The following is a 24,517-nucleotide window of genomic DNA, read 5'->3' on the forward strand; positions in this document are numbered from 1 at the left end:
AAAAATATTTGTTGTGTTATTCTTGCAACTTTTTAAAAAAATTTATTTTATTTTATTACTTTATAAAATTTCATTTAAATCCAAGTTAGTTAACATGTAGTATAAAAATAGTTTCAGGAATAGAATGTAGTGATTCATCGCTTACATATGACACCCAGTGCTCATCCCAACAAGTCCCCTCCTTAATGCACATCACCCACTTAGCCCATCCCCCCACCCAACACCCCTCCAGCAACCCCTCAGTTTGCTCTCTATATTTAAGAGAATGGTTTGCCTCCCTCTCTCTTTTTATCTTATTTTTCCTTCCTTTCCTTTACGTTCATCTGTTTTGTTTCTTAAATTCCACATAAGAGTGAAATCATCTGATATTTATCTTTCTCTGACTGACTTCTTTTAGCATAATACATTCTAGTTCCATCCACATTGTTGCAAATGGCAACACTTTTTGATCACTGAGTAATATTCCATTGTGTGTATGTGTATATATATATACGACATCTTCTTTATCTATTGTCAGTTAATGGACATTTGGGCTCTTTCCATACTTTGGCTATTGTTGATAGTGCTGCTATAAACATTGGGGTGCGTGTGCCCCTTCAAATCAGCACTTTTGTATTCTCTGGATAAATACCTAGTAGTGCAATTGCTGGGTTGTAGGGGAGTTCTATTTTTAATTTTTTGAGGAACGTCCATACTGCTCCAGAGTAGTTGCACCAGTTTGCATTCCCATTTTGCAGCTTTTCTGAAGGTTGAAGTTATTCTAACTATAACAAAACTAAAATTGGCCCTAGTAAATTAGCATTTATTTTATTGTTTGTGTTAGTTTATTGTTGATTTCCTCAGGTTCTCTGAGTAAGCTGTCATATCATTGGAAAACAGTTTTAGCTCTTTTCCAATTCCTGTGTCTCTTATTCTTCTGTCCTTTTACATTGTATTGGCTAATGCCTCTAGAACAATATTCAACAGTAGTAGAGATGGTAAGCATTCTTGACTCTTTCCTAATCTTAGTGGAACTATCTCTAGTATTTCTCATTAAGCACAATGCTGATTTTAGGGCCAAGGTATTCTGTTTAGGAAATACGCATCGATTCTTATTTTCTTGAGTGTTTTTATCAGGAATCTTTTATCAAAAGCTTTTTTTTTCCTATAGGGGATAATCACATAATTATTCCACTTACATCTACTGACGTGGAATTTTATATTACTAGATTTCTTAATTCCCAATCATCCTTGCATTCCTGAAATAAATCCTACTTGATCATGTTATATTTTCTTAATGTGGTGTTGGATTTTGTTTTCTAATATTTAATCAGTATTTTTGCATTGATATTGGATGATTGCTTCTGAATATATCTAGATATTTATAATCATGTTTCTCCTTACTGCTTCTAGGAGAGCAGTCTCCATGAAAAGGAGCTTGGTGACAACAGAAAGGATGTGGGAGGTGGGGTAATGGAGAGATGGAGAGACTTCAGAGTCACCTGGACCTTTTGAAGGTTGCTGGTCCCCTCTGCAAACTGACTTGGTGGCCTTGGAAAAGTTATTCCTTCTCTTCTTCCTTTTATTTTCTCATCTGTCACATAGGAGAACCCACCATAAGGAGTTAGGTGATGACGAAATGTTGTCTATAAAAACTTCAGTACGATGTCTGGCACAGTGGAAGCCCACGTAAGCATTGGGATATTTTATTACAAATAAATATTTTTCTTCTGCTGATCCTCACATTATTTTTTTAAAAAGTGGTATTGGTGAACAGATGCCATATTTCCTCAGGAGGTACTTAGTGTCTCAGTTTAAATGGTCCCCAGAATTTTGCTAGGATTACTGAGCACAGAGGAGATTAAGCAGACCAGTTTCAGTGAACCAGGTTTGTATTTTGTCTCTGCTTTTACAGTTCCCCCTTTCTGCTCTGGAGGTCTGTATGTGAGTAATAAGCACTTGATGAGTGCCAAGTGGGGACAAGAGGGAGGACAGTGAAAGGAATGGAAAAAGAAGATAAAATTTCTTGAACCCCTACTCCACTGCAAAGGCCATTGTAGGTATACGCGCAGTTAAATAGGTGAGGAAAGCTGAAAGGTAGCATCAAGACCTCAAAACCTGAGAGAACCATCTTGAGAAGCAACTTGGTAGGAGCATTGCTTCTCTAAGAGTTAAGATTAGCCTCTGTTCTTTTCTTCTCATTCACAATTTCTCTGGATAGAGGAGAATGAAGAGACACATTCTCTCTGGGTGGAGCTCTTGGCTACTTTATCTCTTAACCAGTGTCCTGAACAGCAGGAAATCGCTCTGTACGAAGTAGCAGTCCTGCTTCTAAGACCCCTGGGTGCGAAGGAGGTAAAGAGAGTGCTGATTTATTGAGGTATGTATTCTGTAACTCTTTATGAGTGTTGCATTTATTTTACAACCCTTACTTGGGATGGCAGAAACGAAGACACTCTGAACTACTCTAAGATTGGTAGAGTGCTCCCATAAAATGTCGTGGCTGGGCCAGCGAAAAGAGGCTGGCCTAAAGACATTGGCATTTGTGCTAAACCCAGAAAGTTGAAGCTAAATGGGAGAGCAAAATTTGTGGGAAGTAGCGTAGTGCAGGTATTTAAGAAACAGGCTCCTCCTGTTGGGATGAGCACTGGGTGTTGTGTGGAAACCAATATGACAAGAAATTTCATATGACCAAAAAAAAAAAAAAAAAAAAAAAAAGAAATAGGCTCCAGGTGGACACAGACACAGGTCTATATATCTTGTCTCTGTCTCTTTCTTGTTATTAACCTTGAACAAGTTCCTTACATTTTCTGAAATTTATTGTCTGCACAACAAGGAAAAAGTACCTAATATACATGTGTTTGTGGCAAAGATTAAAGGAGATAATGTAGGTAAAACACTTAGCACAGTGCCCAGCTTGTGAATCCTCAAACATAATGGCTATTATTATCATTATTATCTGGTCTTCAACAGTGTTCTTTCATCCATGCCTCTGTCCATAGTCTTTTCCTTAGACCTCAAGCTTCATTTTTAAAAAAAAAAAATTTTTTTAACATTTATTTATTTTTGAGACAGAGAGAGACAGAGCATGAATGGGGGAGGGTCAGAGAGAGGGAGACACAGAATCTGAAACAGGCTCCAGGCTCTGAGCTGTCAGCACAGAGCCCGATGCGGGGCTCGAACCCACGGACCGCGAGATCATGACCGGAACCGAAGTCAGCCGCTTAACCGACTGAGCCACCCAGGCGCCCCAAGCTTCATTTTTGAAAACAACTTACTGAGATGTAATTCCCATACCAGAGTATACATCCATTTGAAGTACAGATACCAATGGTTTTTAATGTATCTGCAGAATTTTCCACAACCCAATTTTAGATCATCTCCATCAACCCCAGAAGGAAACCCCATACCCATTAGCGGTCATATCCTATCGCTCCTCCACCTCTCCTCCACACCCAGCTCTAGGCAACTGCCAATCTTTTTGTCTTTATAGACTTGTTTCTTCAGGACACTTTATACAAATAGAATCATATAAGATGTGATGTGACTTGCTTTTCTCACTTAGCATAATATTTTCAAGGGCTGTCTACATTGGAGCATCCTTTCCTTTTTGCTGCCAAATAATATCCCATTACACAGATATACCACATTTTCTTTATCCATTCACCCATTGAAGGACATAAGGGTTGTTTCCGCTTTTTGGCTCTTAGGAAAAATGAAGATATGAACATTGGTATTCAAGTTATATGTGAATGTACATTTTCATTTCTTTTGGGTATATACCTATGAGTGGAACCCTGGATCTTGTGGTAAGTCTATGGTTAACCGCTTGAGGAATCACCACATTGTTTTCCAAAGTGGCAATTTCCATTCCCCCAAGCCCTTACAAGTATCCTCTCCAACAACTTGTTATCTGTCTCTTTCATCGTAGACACCCCAGGGGGTATGAAGCGATATCACATTGTGGTATTAATGTGATTTTCCCTGAGGATTAATGATGCTCAGCATCTTTTCACCTGCTTATTGGCATTTGTATATATTCAAATCCTGTGACCATTTTGAATTTTAAGAGTCATTTCATATTCCAGATACAGGTCCCTTATCAGATGTACGATTTGCAAATATTTTCTCCCATTCTGTGGGTTGTCTTTTCCCTTTCTTGATGGTATTACTTGTGGCACAAATGCTTTTCAAGCTTCTTTTTAATACAACTTATGGAAGACTATATTTCTGCATTTATCTCCTACAAAATGTTCAAGCTGGTGGACTTTCTTTTTTTTTTTAAGTTTTTTAAAAAAATTATTTTTCAAAGTTTATTATTGAGAGACAAAGAGAGACAGACCGTGAGCAGGGGAGGGGCAGAGAGAGGGAGACACAGAATCGGAACCAGGCTCCAGGCTCCGAGCTGTCAGCACAGAACCCTACGCAGGGCTCGAACTCATGAACTGCGGGATCATGACCTGAGCCAAAGTCGGACGCTCAACCAACTGAGCCACCCAGGCACCCCAAAGCTGGTGGACTTTCAATGGGAGAGTTGACCTTGTCCTTCACTGACAACCATGAGGCACTCAGCCTGTAAAAATCCACTACTCTTACTGCTTCCTGACACACAGTCATTGATCCATGTAGGCATCTATCCTCATCACCTTTCCCCTATGTAGTCTTTTGAAAGGAGGAGCACTTCTAGCCAAGGCCAAACCTCCAACTGGGCTCTTGACCCAATTCTCACCCTTTCTCCTATGACCCCGATCCATCACTTAATTCTTCTCTTCTAGATCTTCACCATTTCCCTCTCTATCTTCCCTCAGCTTCTGAACCAGCTTAGCTTGCTCCCTCCTGTTTTGAGAAAAAGCAAAACCTCTCATGACCTGACCCTTCCAATTTCCAACTCCAACCATGATCTCTACCTCACACTTTATTTGGATGCTCTGCTGACATATTCCAAATCAACATATCCAAAATTGAATTCCCTTCCTTGCTTTCCATCTGTTCCACTTCCTGTATTTCCATTCTTGGATAATGGCACATTATCTATCAGCTACCAAATCACACCAGACTCTCCCCTTACCCACCTGCCAGTACCAGTAAATTATCTTGAGTTATCTTGGGCTGATGAGTTATCTATCTCTATCTCTGTCCTTGTGCCTATGCCTATTTCTGTATCTACAAATATATCACAGTTTGAACCTTATTATCTTAAACAAATGCTCTACTTTATTTTCTTAACATGTCTCCCTGGAAATATTGTATAGACCTCTAACTGTCTTTCTGCTTCTAGTTCTACGACCATTAAAATCCATCCTCCTTAATAGATTAAGAACAATTTAAACAAAACCTGATACTTTTTTTGGCATCTGAATGGTGGATGAGGATTGTTACCTTAAAAGGTAGCATGCATTACTGGTTATGTGATTTTGATAACTCTCTTCTTCTTCCTGAGCCTTAGGTCTCTCATCTGTAAAATGGGAATGGTAATACTTAGTCTTAGAGTCATTGCGAAAATTAGATGAGGAATATGTGGCATAGTAGATGCACAACAGATGAGATCCCTCATATGGCCGTGGGACCACATCATCTCCTGGGGCATCCCTGAGTCTGCAGAGAAATTTAGACACATACGAGAGCTGAGAAAGGCCTGACTTAGTCAGGAGCTCTTTGGGAAGCTCTTAAGAACAAAGATACTGGCTTCCTTTTCTATAATATGAGATTTTATAAAAAGTAAAAGAAATAATAAAAACAAAGGACCTAACAGGATGACTGACAGAGCATGGGATGAAAAATATAATATAAAGTAACATCAAACCCCAGGTCGAAACAACAATGTTGAGAAACTGGTTCTTCTGTCCAAGTATTGACCCTTACTTGTTTGCTGGCATCTGTTTTTTTGTTTTTTGTTTTTGTATTTGTTTTTGTTTTTTAATATGTAACAATTCTACCAAAAATGTACTTTTGTTGGTAGTGGTTAATGGCGATGGTGTTGAAATTTGTCATTCTAAAGGATAGTCAGCAGTGGGATTATAGGATGATCCAAGATGTCTGTTTTTCAAATTCAACAGCAGTTAGTGTTCCCCGAGTGTTAGCTCTGTTGACCTTCAGTTCTCCAAGGTCACCTTGGCTTCCCAGTCATGGTACTTTTCTTTTCTCAGTTTCTCCTTTGAGATTTAGAAGAAGATCCTGATGGAGGAGGATTATACCCAGAGAGAGGAGCCCAAGCAAGAGGGAACTGGTGACGTGCGAATCGGTAAGAAGTCTTGGTGTGCACTTTATTCTCAGAGATTTTCAGTAAATATTCACCAGTACCTATTCTCTGTCATACCTACTGGGAATGATCTGGCATTTTTTAGTGTAAATGCAGAAGTCCAGCAAGCACCAGAAAAAATAGCCGGAGGCTGGCCATCCTTGCCTAGAGCTTTGATCATGTGCTCGCTTACCTCACTGAAGACATGTTGAGGTTTGTTTAGACCAGAGGTTGAAGACAAGCAGTCCAAAGCGGCTGGTGTGGAGACGTCTTTTTCAGTGACTCATCAGTCATTCAAAAATCAAAGCCCACACAAAAAAGGGTGAAATGGGACCACAGAGAAAGGCACCCCATTTCTAGGCTCTCTTGAAGAGAAGCTGATTTTGCGCCTCCTTCCAGGAGGGCTGAGGCCCCACCCCGCTGTTCTACCCTCCAGCACTGATATTGCTTGTGTTGAAATCTCTGTAACATGTTTCCATGTTTCCCTGCATTCAAAAACAGAATGAGTGGACTCATAAAATGTATATTTTCCTCATTATTTTTTATTATGCCTCAGATGATCAAGTCACCGGGGGGCAAGGGAGGGGCTGTTCAGGGATGTGCTGGAGACCAGGTTAACTCACTAGTATTTCCCTGACACGAGCTGATTATCTCTGCACTGCAAAGTCCTCTTCTACTGGGGGGGAGGGGGGTGATTTCATGCTAGACTTAACTTTTCATTTATTCATCTGCTAAGTTCTAGACATAGGAGGAGTTAAAATAGAAAGCTCCTGTATTAGTATAGGTTCTCCAGAGAAACACAATCTCTGTATAAGGGGGGATAGGTGCTGAGCTGAGAGAGAGAGAGAGAGAGAGAGAGAGAGACTGATTGATGGATTGATTGATATTACACAATTGTCTCCTGTGGTTGTGGAGCCTACCAGTCTGAGGGCTGTGGAGCATGACCAGTCTGAGGGCTGGTCATGAGCTGGAAATTCAGGCAGCGTTTCTGTGTTGCAGTCTTCAGGAGATTTCCTTCTTCTTTGGGAAACCTCAGTCTTTCCCTTTAAGTTCTCCACTGTTGGATGAGGCCTGATCATGTTAGGGAGGGCAATTTGCTTTATTCAAAGTCTACTGACTTAAATGTTAATCATATCTGTGGGAGCCTGAGTGGCTCAGTTGGTTAAGCACCCAATTCTCCATCACAGCTCGGGTCTTAATCTCAGACTTCTGTGTTCAAGCTTCATGTTGGGCTCCATGATGGACATGAAGCCTACTTAAAAAAAAATTTTTTTTTAACGTTAATCATATCTAACGAAAAAAATTTTCATAGCGACATTAGAATGGCACTTGACCAAACAACTGGGCACCATAGCTTAGCTAAGTTGGCACAAAATTAACCATCACTGCCTTCTTACTTTACCAAGGCCAGAGATAAAGTTGGGAAAAGCTTTTTGGAGAGCGTGTTTCCTGAACTATCCCTGCTTATTAAGAAAGAAGTGAATGAATATGACACATGCGAAAAGCCACAAGTAGTGTATTATGATCAAAACTGCCCCTTCCTGCAGGGAGAAGAGGGAGAAAATGTTAAGCTACTAGGTGGGAAAATAACCTGAACTAACCAAATGGCTTATTTTTTATTTGTTTAAAGCTAAGCTGAAGATTCTGGGTTTATTTTACCCTAAATGCTTGATGGAGTCACTGAAGAATTCTTAAGCATTGAAGTGATAAGATTAGATTTTCAGTATTCAAGACCAATTCATATAGTTATTCAATAAATATTTCATTTTTTGCTTTTTTAAAAAATGTTTATTTTTGAGAGTGGGCGTAAACGGGGGATAGAGGATCTGAAGCGGACTGACAGCAGCAAGCCAGATGTGGCACTCCAACTCCCAAACCAAAACTATGGAGCATAACCTGAGCTGAAGTCGGGAGCTCAACTGACTGAGCCACCCAGGGACCCCTCATCAAATATTTGACAGTGTTGATCATGCCTGAAGTACTGTGGGAGGCACTGGGCATATGATGGTGACACACATAGAGGGTCCTTGACTTCAAAGCTTAGATTTTAGTGGGGAGATGAGAAAAGAAAAGGAAAATTAAATAATTATGAATTTTAGTTAGTGCTATTGAGACAAGAGCCTTGGTTTAGAAGCTTACAGTTCCGATGTCTGTCTACTCCTGTTCCACTAGACCATCACATTCCTGCCCATAAGTGCCAACTTCAAACGCAGAGTAATCACTCAGCAACTGCCATTTAACCCCATCCCTTCTCCCACTCAAACACACAGGGTCTTAGATTTGATACTTCCTGACTCTCTCCCCAAAATGTGGATCTTAGCTGTCCCTTTAGACTCTTCCATCTTCCATTGCCTTGGGCGAGGCTTGCCAGCCACACACCCATTGTCCCTCTAGCTCCAAGTCCAATGAAACTATATCTCCCCGGGGCCCTGGGCTTGCTCCTGGCCTTCTCTGGGAGTGAAGTTAAGAATACCAGGTGATCAATGAAGGCAAAGGGGATGGAGAAAAGAGTACTGTTTAAGATATTTAAGAGGTAAAAATGGTATGGTTTGGCAATGGATTGGTAATAGGGGTTGGTGAACACAAGAGACTGAAAAAGTTTTCCAGACTGGCAGGATTGGATAACTGAATTAAGGGGGTGACTTTTATTTAATTATAGACTCTAACAAAGAAGGAGGGTTGAGGGATGCACACGGGATAAGGACAGGATGATTTGGGCATGCTGGGTCTGCTATGCCCAAGGGACTCCCTGTACAGTATGTGATGACCACCTTCCTTCCTGTGCACCCCTCAACCCTCCTCTTCCTTGTTCTAAGGATTGTGACAGTTAGAATGGAAAACAAGGAGTTGATATTTCCAGCAAGAGCAAAGCATTCAACTATTTACGAAGTCCTAGAGAATTTAACATGAAATGCTAATAGCCCATGAGAGATGAAACTTCCTTTTGAGAACTAATTATCAGTGAGTTATTTATTAGCGGTAATGTTGCTCTCCATCCATATGGCTCCTTCAAAATTGACTGTGTAAGGAATTTTCCACCTGGATAGTCACTTTGATGAACTTCAGGAGCCAGATGGGATGAGAGACAAAACTAGCGTGTGCAATAGGAAAACAATAAACCACATTAGGGCTTGTCTTAATTACATTGCCTATTGATGTTAACAGACGAGAGGAATCGAGAGCGCTTAGGTGATTTCTCCCCACCAGCACTCCTGCTGTTGGAGATCCTCAGACTTTATCTGGGCTTTTGTTGAAGAGGAGAGCAGGGGATAGGAGGAGAAAAATGCCCCCCTTTAAATGTATCCATATTTGCCTTCTTGACTAGCAAATTCATCTCAATGTATGTAACTTTTCTCTTGTACTTTGTTGGGTTGATAAGCCTTTTACAGAGCTAACTTTAATATTAATATTAAAGGTGTAGTACATTCATCCACCCATGTTTACATACTGGCGTTTCCTATGTCAGTCTTATAAATACAATACCAGTACGTCAAGAATCAGCCTCTTGAAATGAACAATAAGAGAAGGACCTTTTAAATAGAGTTTCTTTTTGTTCCTGTTTGAGAAACAGTAAATAAATTTCGATCATCTTCTTTTGGCATAATTGTAACTCATAAAAACTTGGTTCTTGACAATAGCCAGAAACTCAAATGAGTCTAAAAGAACTGTGCTAGCTATAACCATCACCGTCTGTATCTCAGAAATAAGAGCTTCAAACAACCATTTATAACTTACTGAATACTGACACTAAATCTCTAATCAGAGCTGGGTTCTATACATAAATGTTTTTATTAGCTGTCTTAACAACTCCCCCCAAGAGAAACAATGCAATTATCCCCATAATGTGAAACATTATAAAAAGTAAGTGGCCCCAAGCCCCTGGTGACACAACCAGTTCATTGGAATTTCCAGTCCAACACTTGGCCCAAAAGCTAACAGGTACCTGTTTCGTGCTTATTTTCTATGAGAATCTTAAGATCTGTAACTATGGGATCATCATAACGTGAAAAAAAGAATGGCAGTTAGGAGTGGGCAGAGGGAGTCAGTGTTTTAAGTGGGCCCTTAATGATTAGTCAACTGAGCAGCCTTGACTTGGATTGACAGCTTTGTTTAACATATTAGGAAACAGAATCCTATTGCTTTATTGGAGTCTTTAAACCCTGTGGCTGGAGCTCATCTCTCTCTTTCATCCTAGCCCCATATAATCAGTTTCTACTTCCTACACAGCCGCCGGCTCTTCCTGTATTTGTCCGGTGAGAAGGAGCCAGTGCAAGTTTAGAGCAAGGAAATGACCTAATTAAAACGGCATTCGACATGAAATCTAAAATTCAAAGACCTATTCTTCCCCTCCCCAAATCTGGCCCCAACTCCCCCGTCTTATCTCTCATGCCTCCATCCATGTCCCATGGGCTCAGGCAGCCAGTGTTACTCACCACTTCCCTAATCAGCCTTGGCTTTACCGTATCCTTGCATTCTTAATGCTCTCTCTTCTATCTAAAAGGTCCCTTTTTTCCATAGGAAGGTTACATACAAGTAGCTTTCTTGATAGATTCATTGGGCAGAGATATCCCCTTCTCTGAACTTATTTGCTTTACTTTTTTACAGTATGTTTTATAGTACATTACCACATTACAGTTATATGCTAGGCAGTAAACTCCTTATATAGAGACACATAACAGATGTCTTATTTTGTCTCCATCTTCCACTCCTCTGGGCACATTGTGTGGAACAGAGTAGATGCTTAATAAATTTGCCTTTGTGTTTAGCATTCCTCATGTTCTGAGTCCTGGCTCCTGCTTTGAGTTGTCAGAAGTCTCTAGAACAGTGAGGTCTGTATATATCTGACACATCAATTCAAACACTTATCCCTGTCCAACGTGGCTCCATAGAATTGTATTATAGCATAGCATAGCATTAGGGAGTTTGAAATCAAGGAATGGGATAACTGGAGAGAGATGAAAGTCAGATGAAAGAAAAAATGAATAGGAGAGACAGAGAAGCTGAGTTTCCTGTGGTATTGAGGAGTGGTGCTCACAGAGTATTGCTTTTTTCTGTGATGAGCAGATAAGCTACAAAGAAAACTCCTTGTTTTAAGTCTGCTATACTGGAAAAGTAAATCAATTCAGGCTCTTCAAGTGATTAGAAAAGAAAAATGGGCCTGATAAACACTGCTGGGATAGGTTGATTAAAGTTTGCGCGCGCGCGCGCGCGCACACACACACACACACACACACACACACACACACACACAAAGCGTCCTTTTCCTATCTGATTCCAATACAAACTCACAGAAAAGGTTGGGGGCAGGGGAGAAAGATAACATTTAATGCAGAAATTAATCAGATGTTTCAAATGTATTTAGATTATTCTCATAATTAGAGAAACAATCTTAATAGTTCGAACATAAAGCTGTACAGGGGGGAAAATGTCCACTTTAACTTTGGTTAATATTATGGTGTTAATTTGAAGAGCTAAGGTATTTTGTATACTTCATATGTTTAAATATACATTTGAGAACACAGAGTAAAATCCAAATATCCAATAAGGTTGTTGAAATAAAAAACACATCAAAGATGTTTAAAAAAAATGGTAGGAAGCAAAATCTTTATTTCCATAGTACGATCATTTAATGACTTTGAGCTTCCTGGCAACCAGGATACAAAGGGAAACATGGGTTTACACAGTTCTCCTTAACAACAATGGCAAATCCACTGTGAAAGTAGACAAAATACCTTTTCTAAGAAATGAAGGAATATCGATTTTTTTAAGAGAGAGAAACTTTATTTTAGTACTAAATTCTAAAATGAGTTTATGACGTGGAACTCAACATAGGATAATCCAAACAAAATGGGTGATGTCATTGACAACAGCTCCACAAGAGAAGACAAGTGTGGTCGGAAACGACTCTTTCGGTGAGGACTTTAAATATGCCAAACATGGAAAGAAAAGAACTGCATGATCTCACTTATATGTGGAATCTAAGGGTCGATTACATAGAAGCAGAGAGCAGAAAGGTGATAACTGGGGGCAGAGAGACGGGGAAAATGGGTGGGGAAAGTGGGGAGATGCTGGTCAAAGAGTATAGAGTTGAAGTTAAAAGTATAAATAAGTCTAGAGATCTAATGTACATGATGACTATAGTTAATAATATTGTATTGAATACTGGAAAATTGATAAGAGGGTAGATTTCAGGTGTCCTTACCACCCACACAAATAAGGTAACTATGTGAGAAGATATGTTAGATTTAGTAAACCTTTTACTATTTGTATGTCCATGAAATCATCATGTTGCCTTAAATATATACCATTTTTATTTTTTAAAAAATGAAAAAAAAAAAAAACACTACACTTTCGTGTGTTCCCTGGGTGCTACCTATCTCCTGGGAAAAGCATGGTGCCTTATCACATTCATTCATTAAAATACGAGTCAGGTATTATCAGTCTCATTTTTCAGAAAAGAAGCTTGTTTCTCAATGAAAGTAAGTAACACATTCAAATGGGGCTGAGTCAGGGTTTAAACCGAGGGCTGTCTGACTCCACGACCAGTGATCTTTCCATTGCACTCTGCAAATAAAAAATTCTCGATTCTTTATACAGGCTTGGGGCACCTAGGTGGTTCAGTCGTTTAAGCTTCTGACTTCGGCTCAGGTCATGATCTTGCAGCTTGGGGGTTGGAGTCCCGTGTAAGTGCTCTGTGTTGACAGTTCAGAGCCTGGAGCCTGCTTTGGATTCTATCTTCTTTCTCTCTGCCTCTCCCCCACTCATGCTCTGTCTCTCTCGCTCTCTCAAAAGTAAAAATAAACGTAAAAAATTTAAAATAAACAACTTGATTCTTTATATAGGATTAATATCAAAGAGAACATCAGTACAAGTAGCTGTTCCACAAGTTGGACTGGGGTTGAGAATGGCCCAAGTTACTAGCTACAAAGATGTGTTAGGCTATCACTGCAGAGAGAGGAAGAGATGTTCAGGTTCAGGACATGAGTTAATCAGGTCCAACTGGTGTTTGCTGATGAGAGGGCACAATAGCAAAATTAATTCCAAATGCAATAACTCATAAGTAATTTACAATATCACTTTGTGCAACATTTCTCCGCTTCCTACTTCAGGGGAGGAAACAGCAAAGTAAAATCAGGTATTGCAACCACTCCAGATCCTAGAGAAGGGGACAGGGAAGGAAGTTCGATTGTTTACAACACCAAATCCTACTGGACAATAGAGAAGGGCAGATAGAGTGAGGTGTGGCTCTGGTCTGGGATTACATAGGGCACTTCATTGTAAAGAACCCAGGAAATGGAAAAAGTAGAAGGAAAGAGCTCATTTTTTTTCTATTTTTAAAAATATCATAATTAAAAGAAATTCTGATATTAAGAATTATTACATAATAGCTGGTGTTACATTTTGAGTGTCTTCTCCACATTTTAAGATGCTTGGGGTCTGCATTTCACATTTAGTTTAAGCTTTGCACCTTTCGGGGGACCGCTTCATCTCAGGTGCCCGTGGAATAATGAAAGCTATTGAAAACCACACGAACGCAAGCAGGAGTGAGAAGTACCACTGGCTTTAGTCACTTTAAAAAGTCACCTGTTGGGATGAGCCCTGGGTGTTGTACGGAAACCAATTTGACAGTAAATTATATTTAATATAAAAAAATAAAAATAGGATAAAAATTTTAAAATAATAAAATAAAATATTAGAAAAAAAAAGCCACAGTGAATAAATACTCTTTGAGCCCCTCCCATGTATGTGTCTTAGAGTATCGTTGACACAAATATGAATCAAATGATCCCTCTAGCCTTGAAGGAGGTTGGCTACAGTAAAAGAGAGATGGCAACAAATAAAACAAGGCAGTGAGAGGGGGCCAATGAGGATCAAGTTTTTTGCTTTGTGATTTACAAATTAATCTTTATACAGAAATTTCCCCTGACACATCATTCCTACCTAAAGAGGTAGAGCAGAGTATTTAAGAGCATAGTCTAGAACCATCTGGCCCGTGTTAAAATTCTGATTCTACCAGCTTATTAACTGAGTGACCATTAACTCTTCTGTGCCTCATTTTTTTTTTTCAGTTTTAAAATGGGAGTAATAGCACTTACCTTGGAGGGTTGTTATAGGATTCAACTCATTAATACTCTAATATATTTGGAAGAGTGCTTGGTATAGACAGTAACCGTTGCTCTGAATGAATGTTAGCTACCTTCTCTCAGATATGAATGCTGTCAACTTAATTGTGGTCATTAATTATGGTAGAGTATGTCCACCAACACAGAAATTCTGATAATAAGAATTATTACATAATAGCTAGTATTACATTGAGTGTCTTCTCCACATTTTAAGATGCTTGGGGTCTGCATTTCACATTTAGTTTAAGCTTTGCACCTTTCGGGGGACCGCTTCATCTCAGGCGCCCGTGGAATAATGAAAGCTATTGAAAACCACACGAACGCAAGCAGGAGTGAGAAGTACCACTGGCTTTAGTCACTTTAAAAAGTCACAGTGAATAAATACTCTTTGAGCCCCTCTCATGTATGTGTTGGTAAACATACTCCTCAGACCCTTTGGGGGAGCACAACCATCTCGAAAATGTCTATCTGGTCAACTGGCATCATTCTGGGCAAGGAAATATTTGCAACCATGTGCTCTGGCCCAAAGCTACCATGCGCACTAAATGCCAGCCACCATTCTAGGGGCATCGGGGATCTATCACTGGAGAGAATAGACAAAAATCCCTGCCTGCCCAGAACTCCTATTCTAGTGAGGAGAGTTAGACAACAAATACAACTTTTAAAGGACATTTTATAATATTATAGAAGGTAAAAGTTCTGTCAATAAAACACTAAAGAAAGCTTACTGTATGAAGAATGCATTTTTAATTTTAAATAGTGAGGGTAGGCCTGAGGAACACGGTGACAATTGATCAGGGTCTTGACGGAAGTGAGGGAGCAAAACAGCTGGGAGAGGACAAGTCCAGACAGAGAGGCCAGTTAGCATAAAAGCCCTGAGATGGAAGCATACCTGTCCAGGGATCTAGTCCAGGAATACCGAGGAGCCCACTGTGGCAGGAGCTAAGTAAGTGAAGTGAGAGAAGTAGGAGCTGAGGCTAGAGAAAGGCAGATCACGTATTGTCCTTCCGGGCTATTGTATGGACTTGCGTTTTTGTTCTGATTGAGATGGGGTTCATCGCAGGGTTTTGAGCAGAAGAGGGATATGAGCTTCCTGTTGAAAGGGGTTGCTCTGGCTGCTGTGTTGAGAAGAGCCCAGAGGGGGGCAAAAGTAGAAACAGGGTTAGGGCAATCAAAGTGAAGACATGATGGTAGGTTAGACCTGGGTGGTAAGAACAGTGGTGGTGCTAAGCAGTTGAATTCTTGGACTTGTTTTGAAGTAGAGCTAAAAGGATTTCCTGACGGATTGGATTGGAAATGCAAGAGAAATAGAAAATCAAAGATGATACCAAGGTTTTAGGCCTGATAGGGGTGAGACTTGAGTTTGGACAGGTTGGGTGGGGGACAGAGGGAGGACTCTCAGGATGTCAGCGTTGGAAATGTTCAGTGGGAGAAGCCCTACAGGCATCCAAGTGAGCAACTGCCTGAAGCCTGCAGTTTAGGGGAGAACGCCCGGCTGGAGGTGAGATTTGGGAATCGTTACCACGTAGGTGGTATTTAGTGCCCTGAAACAGGATGAGATCACCATGGGAGAGAGTGTGGATAGACAAGAGATCCAAAGTCTGAACCCTGGGCACTCCACAGCTCAGCGGCTGGGAGAAAAGAAGGGACGGTCAAGGGTTAGGAATAAAGCCATGAAAACATGGTGGTGTGGAAGTCGAAACCGTTTCCAGGAGGAGAAAGTGATCAACTGTTAATTGCTGCTGACTGTCCAAGTGAGGTAAAGACTGAAACACCTTTTGATTTGAGAGTTTGATCTTGGTAAGAAGAATTTGAGGGACGTGGTCAAAGCAAAAGCCTGACTGGAGTAAATGGGAGGACAGCACATGGAGATGGCTTTTGTTAACAATTCTTTGTTTTGTTTTTGAAGTTTATTTGTTTATTTTGAGAGAGTGCAAGCAGGGTAGGGGCAGAGAGAGGGGGAAAGAATCCCAAGCAGGCTATCAGTGCAAAGCCTGATGTGGGGCTTGAACTCATGAACCATGAGACCTGAGTGGAGGTCAGATGCGTGAGCCATTGAACCGCCCAGGTGCCCTTGTTAACATTCTTTAAAGGCATTTTGCTATAGCAGAGTAGAAGAGGGGCAAGTGGCTGGTGGGGGAAGGGGATTCAAGGGTTTTTTGTTTTTAAGATGGGAGAAGTAGCATGATTTTATGTTGATGGAGATGATCCAATAAAGGGAGAAAATTAATGAGGTAGGAGAAGAGAGAACTTCAGGAGCGCTTAGCCTTTGGATTGGCCTCTGTCTGTTTCTGTGGGGCAAAGAGCTAGGACCGGATGGGGGTGGGGTAGTTCTATAAAACACCAAGCAGTTCATAGATGAGTCTCTCCCTGACATTAGAAATCAGGCTTTTTCTTGCACAAACGAAAAGTGCATTAAATAAGCCATTTGTTGGGTGACCACTAGGGCCACTCATGGTGTCAGGCACTTTGCCTACATTATGCAAAACCTCATTAACCGACTTCCAGCATCGGTATCATTATTACTACACTGTAGACCAAGAAACTGTGACTAGGAGCTGAAACAACTTCCCCCAAACCATACAGAGCATAAGTTAAATAGCTTGCATTTCATGGTGCTCTCTTCCTTGCTTCTGCGGGTTCCTCGAGGGCCGGCGGCCTTTATCTTTGTAACCCCAGAGAAGGGCTCCCGACTTGGTAGAGGCTCACATTACCGCGTGCCCAGATGGACCGCGGATTGCCCTGGGTCCATTTCGGTGCCTTCATCCGAGGCACTCGATGGAGGCCATTCACCACCAGCATTGTTCTCATTGGTTGCAGCAACTGAGAAAAAAAAAAAAAAAAGTTGGAAAACAGAAACTTTCAAAAGAAATTACCGAAAGGAAATCAGAATTAGTTCCAATCATCAGCCCTTAGCTGAGGCCATTTCCCAAGGAGCTCGCAAAGCTGCTCTTCTGACGCATCAGGTACCTGCCCGCGGGCGAACTGTCGGGAGCAGGTGAGGTGTGGTCACCTGGAGTTTCCCAGTTGAAACTTCACGTCGGGCGAGGAAATCATCACCCGAGGACGTGTACCCTCCCGCCCTTCTTCCAGCTCGTAAAAAAAAAAAAGAAAGAAAGAAAGAAAAGAAGAGAAAGAAAAGAAAAAGCCTGCCACAAACGTCTCTAGCGCGGGACTGTAAAGGCACTAGAGGCGGCTTTGAGAACTGGCGCCGGGAGCCGGGGCGAGCAGCCAGGCTCCTCCAGCAGCCGTGAAAAGCCCGACTGCACACCGCCCGCGAGCTGGGCGGCTCACCGCCTTACCGCCTCGAGCCCCAGGGTGCCCGCCGTGGTGGCTGCGAAGGGGCCGGGGCCCGGGAGCGCGGCGCGCGGAGCCCACCACCGCGGCCCGAGGGGGAGCGCACGGCGTGGCGTGGCTCACCGAGCGCGCCTTCCCGCCCTGGCCGCCGGGACCCCGTCGCGCCGCAGCGCCAGGTGAGGAGGGGGGGGCGGCGGCCGGCGGGCAGGAGGGGGCGGCGCCGGCTCCCGGTGTCCGGTCCGCGCCCCTGGGGGGCGCTGCCTCCCCCGCGCCGAGTTGGTCGCCGCCGGTTGCGCGGCGGAGGGCTGGGGGCGGAGAGGAGGCAGTGGCCGCCGGGGCCGAGGAGGGGCGCGCTGACTGCGCACCGCTAGCCCGGAGTGGCCGGACGGCGGCGGCTGGAGCTGCGGCGGGGCCCGGCCTGGGGGGCCGGGGCCGGAGGGAGGGCGGGGGCCGGGGCCAGGCGAGAGGGCGGCGGGGCCGGTGGAGAGCCGCGGCTCGAGGAAAGATGAGACGGTGAGTGGGAGCCGGGAACGCGGAGTTGCTTTGCTTCTCTTGCAGGCTGTAGGGACAAAAGCCCGGGCTGGGGTTAGCGGAACCCTGGCCGCGCAGTTCGGGGGGCCCTGGACCCCGGTGGATGGCTGGACCCTGCAGGAGAGTGTCGGTGTAGGGGAGACTCTCACAGAGTGATTGCAGGGAACGGGCGAGATTTGGGGGGGCACCGGAGGCAACTTTTGCCCAGAACTCTGGAATGACCAAGGGGAGAGGTACGGGGATCTTCGGTGGAGAGCTGCTTTGTCGCGATGGGCGGAGGAAAGAGAAGGTCTGCTGCAGGATGGTGTGGGGCGCGGGATTCAGAAAAAGACCCCCCTCCGCCCCCAAATATCTGACTGGCTGCGCTTCTGATTCCACTGTTTCAAAAGTGGGGCTCGCAAGTTTGAACCGTGCAGAACCTCAGATTCCGATCTCCAAAAGTTTGTGGTCTGGCGGTCTCCGCAGCCCTGGAGACAGCGGCTGGAGGAAGCATTGGGGAATGTCCTGAACCCCTGTTTCACCCGCGTCGGGCAGGGCGGAGGCGCGGCTGAAATGTTTGCTGGTGCATTCAATAACTTAGCTCCAGCAGTCATCACTTTAAATTAAAGTGTCCAGGAGCTGGCTAACTCCCGCCACCGCCAGGCAATTAAAAGGCTGACAGGCTGTCCCTTCCAGGGTGGAGGTGTTCTGTTTGAAAGAGCTTCGGAAGTCCAACCTGCTTCCAGAGCCTGCCCATCTACCTTTCTTATGTGGAAGAGGGAACTGTGCCCGCAGCCTTTTAAATTGGTAGACTGGCCTGGGGCTGGAAATACTCTGGGCAGGCCCTGCCCTCATCCCTGGAAGTCTTCCTCCGGCAGCTCTGAAGTAGCTCTCACGAGTTCTAGAATGCACAGCTCATCACTGCCAAGCGCGGCTGGGAGTGGAACTAGAAGCAGCAGCCTACGAATGTGGATTCCTTTTAGGAGAAGTATTTGTCAGCCATATTTCCCTTCATTCTATAAATGTGTAAGTTGCAGACACTTCTTTTCAAGTACTGGAGTGTAACTTCGAGCTTCCTCGTTCGGTCTAATTTAGGTGTTTGACATACGTCCCTGAGATTCTGACTTTGTCTGAATTCAGCTGGGAGCGATCTAAATGAAGTTCAGTTTCAGAGGGTTAAACTTTTGCCCTGAGAGCACTTGAATTCTTGCTTCCTGGTAGGATAGCAACAGAGTAGTTGGATTTGGGATAAATAAACCTTTAGAGTTGCCCAGTATTTTAACAGAATGGCTATATCCCTGGTACCGTTGCCGTCAATTATGTAAATATTTGTTTGATTACAGAGCTGAGTTCTTTGAAAAGTAACAGTTGTGTCTATTCAAGATTCCCTTTTCATATCCTGGACTTAGTTCTTTAAAAGCGGTTTTTTTTTTTTTCACCTTACATTTTTAATGTGGAAATGTAAACATTATATGTACTTTAGAAACTCTGTAAAGTTCTCAAAACGTGTACAACTGGCATTTCCTTTAAAACCAAGGAGAGTTGAGTTTTTGCTCTTAGTTGACTGCTGTAGCCTTCACCTCTTGAGACCCAGAGGTTTGCAAATCTCAGCCTTTCTCACCAATGGGAAAATGAGATGTTTGGTTAAGAGTAGTAATCATTTCAGTTTGCAGCCTTCAGTCTGTTTCATGCAGCTGGCAGCTGCTGTTCCTTTGGGCTGAGGACTGAAGGACTGTAGGGAGGGGGTGTCTCTTGGATGCCTGTTTAAAGTGGTGGAGGAAAAAGATACTTGGGGCATTGAGCTAAGAGTTTGCTAAGCCCTATCTTAAAGGATATAGACCAAAGCCAGAACTCATTAGCATCCTTTGCGGAAACATTTTTTATTTACTGGCTTTGCACAAGAGAAGGAAGAAACAGCCAAAGTGCTTAAACCAACCATTGGTTTTCCTTATTCTCGTCAAAGCCCTATCGTGAAGTCTCTAAGCAAGGATTGATTCTAGAGTGTACTAGGGAAGTTACTGTGAAAAACGTGATTCCTTTGGGATGCTTTTAAAGAGCAGCTGAGGTTATGACTTTGTGTGCTAATTCTCAACCCTTAGCAGGGAAGCGTGCTATGAACAATTTGTAAAGGCTGTGCTTTGTACTTCTTCCAAGTGGAATACATGTGCTTTATAAACCTGTTAGGTCTTGGTGTACTTTACTTATTAATAGTGTAAATGTCACCCATTTAAAACTAACAACAACAACAAAAATACTTCTAAGTGATGTGCATTATTTTAAAGCCCTGATATCCAGTATAGCAGTGGTTCTCAATTGGAAGTGGGGGTAGCTTTTGCTCCCCAAGGGATATTGGCTAACGTATGGAGACATTTTTGGTTGTCCGTCTGGAGGTAGAGAACAGCCCACCCCCTGCCAACTGGGCTGACATCTATGGTGGGTAGAGGCCTCAGCTGCTATGTAATATCCTACAATGCACAGAACAGGCACAAAGAATTCTCTAGCCCCCAAAATCTAGAATACTGCTCCAGAATAATACACTAAAATACCAGAGTATTACCTCGTGGGCATCTGTTAATAAGATTAGGGATCTTAATCTAACTTCGATCCTCAAGAAACCAACTGTGTTCTTGTTAAACACAAGAGACCATGTCATAGAAGCCTTTTTGTCAGCACCAGATTCTTTTGCCGTTGGCATTAAGAGTCTTAATATACCAAAGATGTGAAAGAACTTGTGTTCATCGACAACTTTGTTCACTTAAAAATCACAGAATTTGGGAGTATTAGACTACAGGGGAGCCTCAGAGATCACCAAATTCCACCTTCTTATTTTATAGATGTGAAAACGGAGATGCCTGGAGATTAGTGACTCATAAGATCGCACATGAGTTTGTGGCAGACTTAGTCCTGGGTACAACCCAGAATTAGGGAGTTTGGCAATTGATGTTCAAGCAACTGTAATTTTTTTTTTATTAGTGGACCTGACCCTTTGTGAGCATTTAGAGGTACCATTCTTCATGAGGAAATAAATAAACCCTTTGGGGAAGAGTAACATTAGCCATGGTGACTGTGGAGCATATGCCTGGGTGTGTCAGCCCTAAGAAGGAGATAATTCCATTGTGTGATCTGTGACACTCTACGTCTGATGCCTACACTACCCTTCCCATAGCAGAGTGGGCAACAGATGGTTCCACAAGGCTAGCAGATGCTGCTTTTGAATCCAGGTACAAAATAGAAACATTTGAGATTTTCCATCCCTCCCTGCCTCATGGCTTAAGAGTAGAGTACATGAATGGATAGGAGGGAAATGAGAGAGGCCTCCTGAGTATGAGGTTTGGAAAGCCACCTGGCATATAAGGAAATGAGCAGTTGTGGGGGTAATTCATAAGCTGATGAATGGCTGTCTACAATAAGTAGGATTGCAAAGAACTTGGGTTAGGAATCTGAAGACCATTCAAGTTTAGCTATCCTTTGGGTGAGTAACACAAAATAATCCTGAGAATAAAAGGAAATCCTCTTATCTGACTCCTTTGCCTCCAGTGCACTCACTTGACTGGATAGTGCGGGACCTGCAAGTCACATCTAACTCCTATGCCACTGTTACTTTCTTATACCCCAGTCTCTACCATTCCATCCGTTTCCCTGATGGGGAAGAATATGACAATAGTGTAAAGCTATTGTTAATTTTCTGGGAGAGTTTAAAAAAGCGTGGCGTTTGTGAATGGCTCTGTTTATAGAAAGGGGTTACCTCCGTGAGTTTTGAAAGATCAAAAAATCTGTGCCCATATTGCCCGATCAATTACAAACATGTACTCGCACATTTACATTTCTATGAGTAGCCATTAAGCCTGTGATTAGGAATTCTAGGTCTGTGTGCTAAGTGTTGCTGCCAGGGTAGTTATAATCAATCCAAGTCTGGGAGGTTCTGGCATTAGAGGAGACTGTTTTAGTATGCCTTTCTTGGGAGAGGTCAGAACTCTGAACTGTGCTGAGGTAAGTTCTTATCATCTTGATGACTAGCCAATGGGTGCACCTCAAAGCCAAGTATGTGGTAGTATATTTAGAAATGATTTGAAAGTGGTGACTTTTTTAAGGGGTCTGCGCCCTGCAGGTACTACAATAAAGAAGGGGGCAGCCTTCCCATGATCACCTTCCTTGTAGTTATTGTTGTTACTTTTGTTTCAGATGATGGGAGAGAAGACAGGCGTTGGCTTTGTTTTGTTTTTTAAATAACTGTTGGCTGGAAATATTTATTGGCATCTGAGTAATGTGACTCTTGTCTTTTGAAAATGAGTAAGACCAAAAATGGTAGCTCAGGGTGTCACATCCCTTCAAGATAAACAGTTAGGCAAGAACTTGTCTTTGTCACACAGGATTTGAATCCTCTAGGGGTTAATTTCAGTTGTTTTCGTGATATTTAGGGATGTTTCTTACATGTTGAAAAGAAGCTTTGTGCTTTCTGTGCTTTAAAGGCAAGATTTTATCTATAGCAGCTAGTGGTCAATAATAGAAACCCAGGTTTAAAAATCATTTTATTGAGGTGTTAGTGGGAAAGCCAGTGTTTGGAGAAGCTTGCTGTACAAAGAAACAGATAAGTAAGACCTAGAATAGCAAGCAAAGTTACATGGAAATGTTTTGGAGAGGTTTTTACAAGAGCTATTTTTTTTTCTTTAGAGTGTGAAAGTTGATTTATTACACAAACTGCTGCTTTTTTCTTACTTTGCAAATGAAGGGGAAGGAAAAGTTTGTGCATGCCAATATTTAATATCGTTACCTCAAGCAGGGTCAGCCTTTTCTGAGACTTGCTGCTAAATCTGAAGTTCAGCAGAAATTAGTGTTGATCAGCTTAGAATATTTGGTTTACACATTGTGTGTGACTTCTCCAGATGGTAATATGCTTGTGGAATTAACATATGGAATGGCAAAAAGCTAAAGGTTACAAGATTTTTCCTAGGTGTCTTTCTTGACCAGTGTACTGCTAAAACAATGGCAGGTAAAAAGCAGAGGAAAGCCTGCTCCTGCATTCTTTTGGCCAGTTCAGACCCAGTGTGAATAGTGCTTCATAGCCAAGAGATACTCAGAGGAGACTGGGAAGTGATGTCTGGCTGCCACACTGCTTACGTCATTGCAGAAGTAGGTTTTCGAAAACAGCTTAAGATTTATTAAGGAAATTGCAAGCCATGGGAATGCAGAACACATATTTCTTATACATCACGCTGAATCAAATACCCGTATTATATTGCATTAATGTAACTCTGACCAGGCCTTTGTCCCACTCTGTTATGCTGAAACAATTTACCACGCCCTTGGAATGTCATGGGCAACGGCACCGGTGCAAGCTTTTCCCAATTAGGTAGCTGCTACCTTATCACTAAAACATGTTTCTGTCCTTTGGTCATTTCCATGTCCTGCATTGTATAACTGGCACTCCTGTGTTATTTAACCAGTATCTATCTGTTGCTCCAGAAAGTTGGAGCAGAAAGAACACCCAGTTCACCCTTACCATTTTAAATGTGGGAAACCTCAGCCAATACAAGGTGAAGACAGGAGTGACTTGCTCCCGCTTTAACTTCTGTTGGTGATTTTGGCAGAACCAGGACTAGGACGGGTCTCCTGACTCATGTTCCTGGCAGTCTGTCCAGTGTTCTTTCTACTATTTTGGCCATTACAATAAGAATAACACCCTAAGGAAACCATTTCCTTTATTAGGTCTTTTGGCCAGAGCTATAAACAACTGCATTGATTAAATTTAATTTAGTTAGTTGATTATAGATCTCTGCTGGTTCAAGTCCTTTCTCTTATCCTTTTGAGCAACGTATGGTCCAAAGGTAGGCATCAGGAGAGGGGAAAATTAAATGTCTTATAATACCCATTCCCTGTAATCAACCATTAAGTAATGAAGGCATGGTATCATTACTGTTTTGTTTACTTTATGGTATTTTTAAAATCCATCGGCTCAATTTTTGAGTTGAAGGGAAAAACACAACTATGGAAGATGTGGTCCCCTTGTGTTCCATCTCTCCTGAGCCTACATGCTCCGACTATTCCCAGTTCATAAGTTTTGGGTAAGAGAATGGCAAATGTAGTGTTTTGGGTTTTGGCGAGTGTTACTTCAGAAGATTACAAAATGACTCTTAAGAGAGTGTATTTTGATCAGACACTGGAATGGGGGGACAGGGTGGTGGAAAGATCAGAGTTTGGTCCCATAGACTCTCAGCTTCCAATTCAAGTCCCTAGGGGTGGTTTCAGGGCCAAGAGAGAGCATCTTTATTCCCTTGTGATCCTAGGGTCAATATTGTTCTTGTTGGAAATTGGATACTGGAGTACCCCTCTGCTTCAGGAAGTGGACCTGAAGGAGGGTGTACACACAGTC

General features: G+C 42.4%; 1 protein-coding gene across 13 annotated transcripts in view; it reads left to right on the plus strand.

Moving 5' to 3' along the window:
- PHLDB2 (pleckstrin homology like domain family B member 2) overlaps positions 1-24,517 on the plus strand; it is a 226,997-nt gene that overhangs the window by 99,797 nt on the left and 102,683 nt on the right. For 10 of the 13 annotated variants that reach the window (XM_053220826.1, XM_053220828.1, XM_027077706.2 and 7 more), the window contains one exon: positions 6,126-6,220. In XM_053220826.1, coding sequence (XP_053076801.1) covers positions 6,157-6,220 — 64 coding nt within the window. In that variant the 5' untranslated portion in view covers positions 6,126-6,156. Of the gene's footprint in view, positions 1-6,125; positions 6,221-17,463; positions 17,814-17,993; positions 18,151-18,843; positions 19,174-24,517 lie in introns of those variants that run through there. The other 3 variants (XM_053220827.1, XM_027077702.2, XM_027077701.2) reach the window with 3 other exon arrangements.

The sequence above is a fragment of the Acinonyx jubatus genome, chromosome C2, assembly GCF_027475565.1.
Source record: "Acinonyx jubatus isolate Ajub_Pintada_27869175 chromosome C2, VMU_Ajub_asm_v1.0, whole genome shotgun sequence".
Taxonomy (NCBI): domain Eukaryota; kingdom Metazoa; phylum Chordata; class Mammalia; order Carnivora; family Felidae; genus Acinonyx; species Acinonyx jubatus.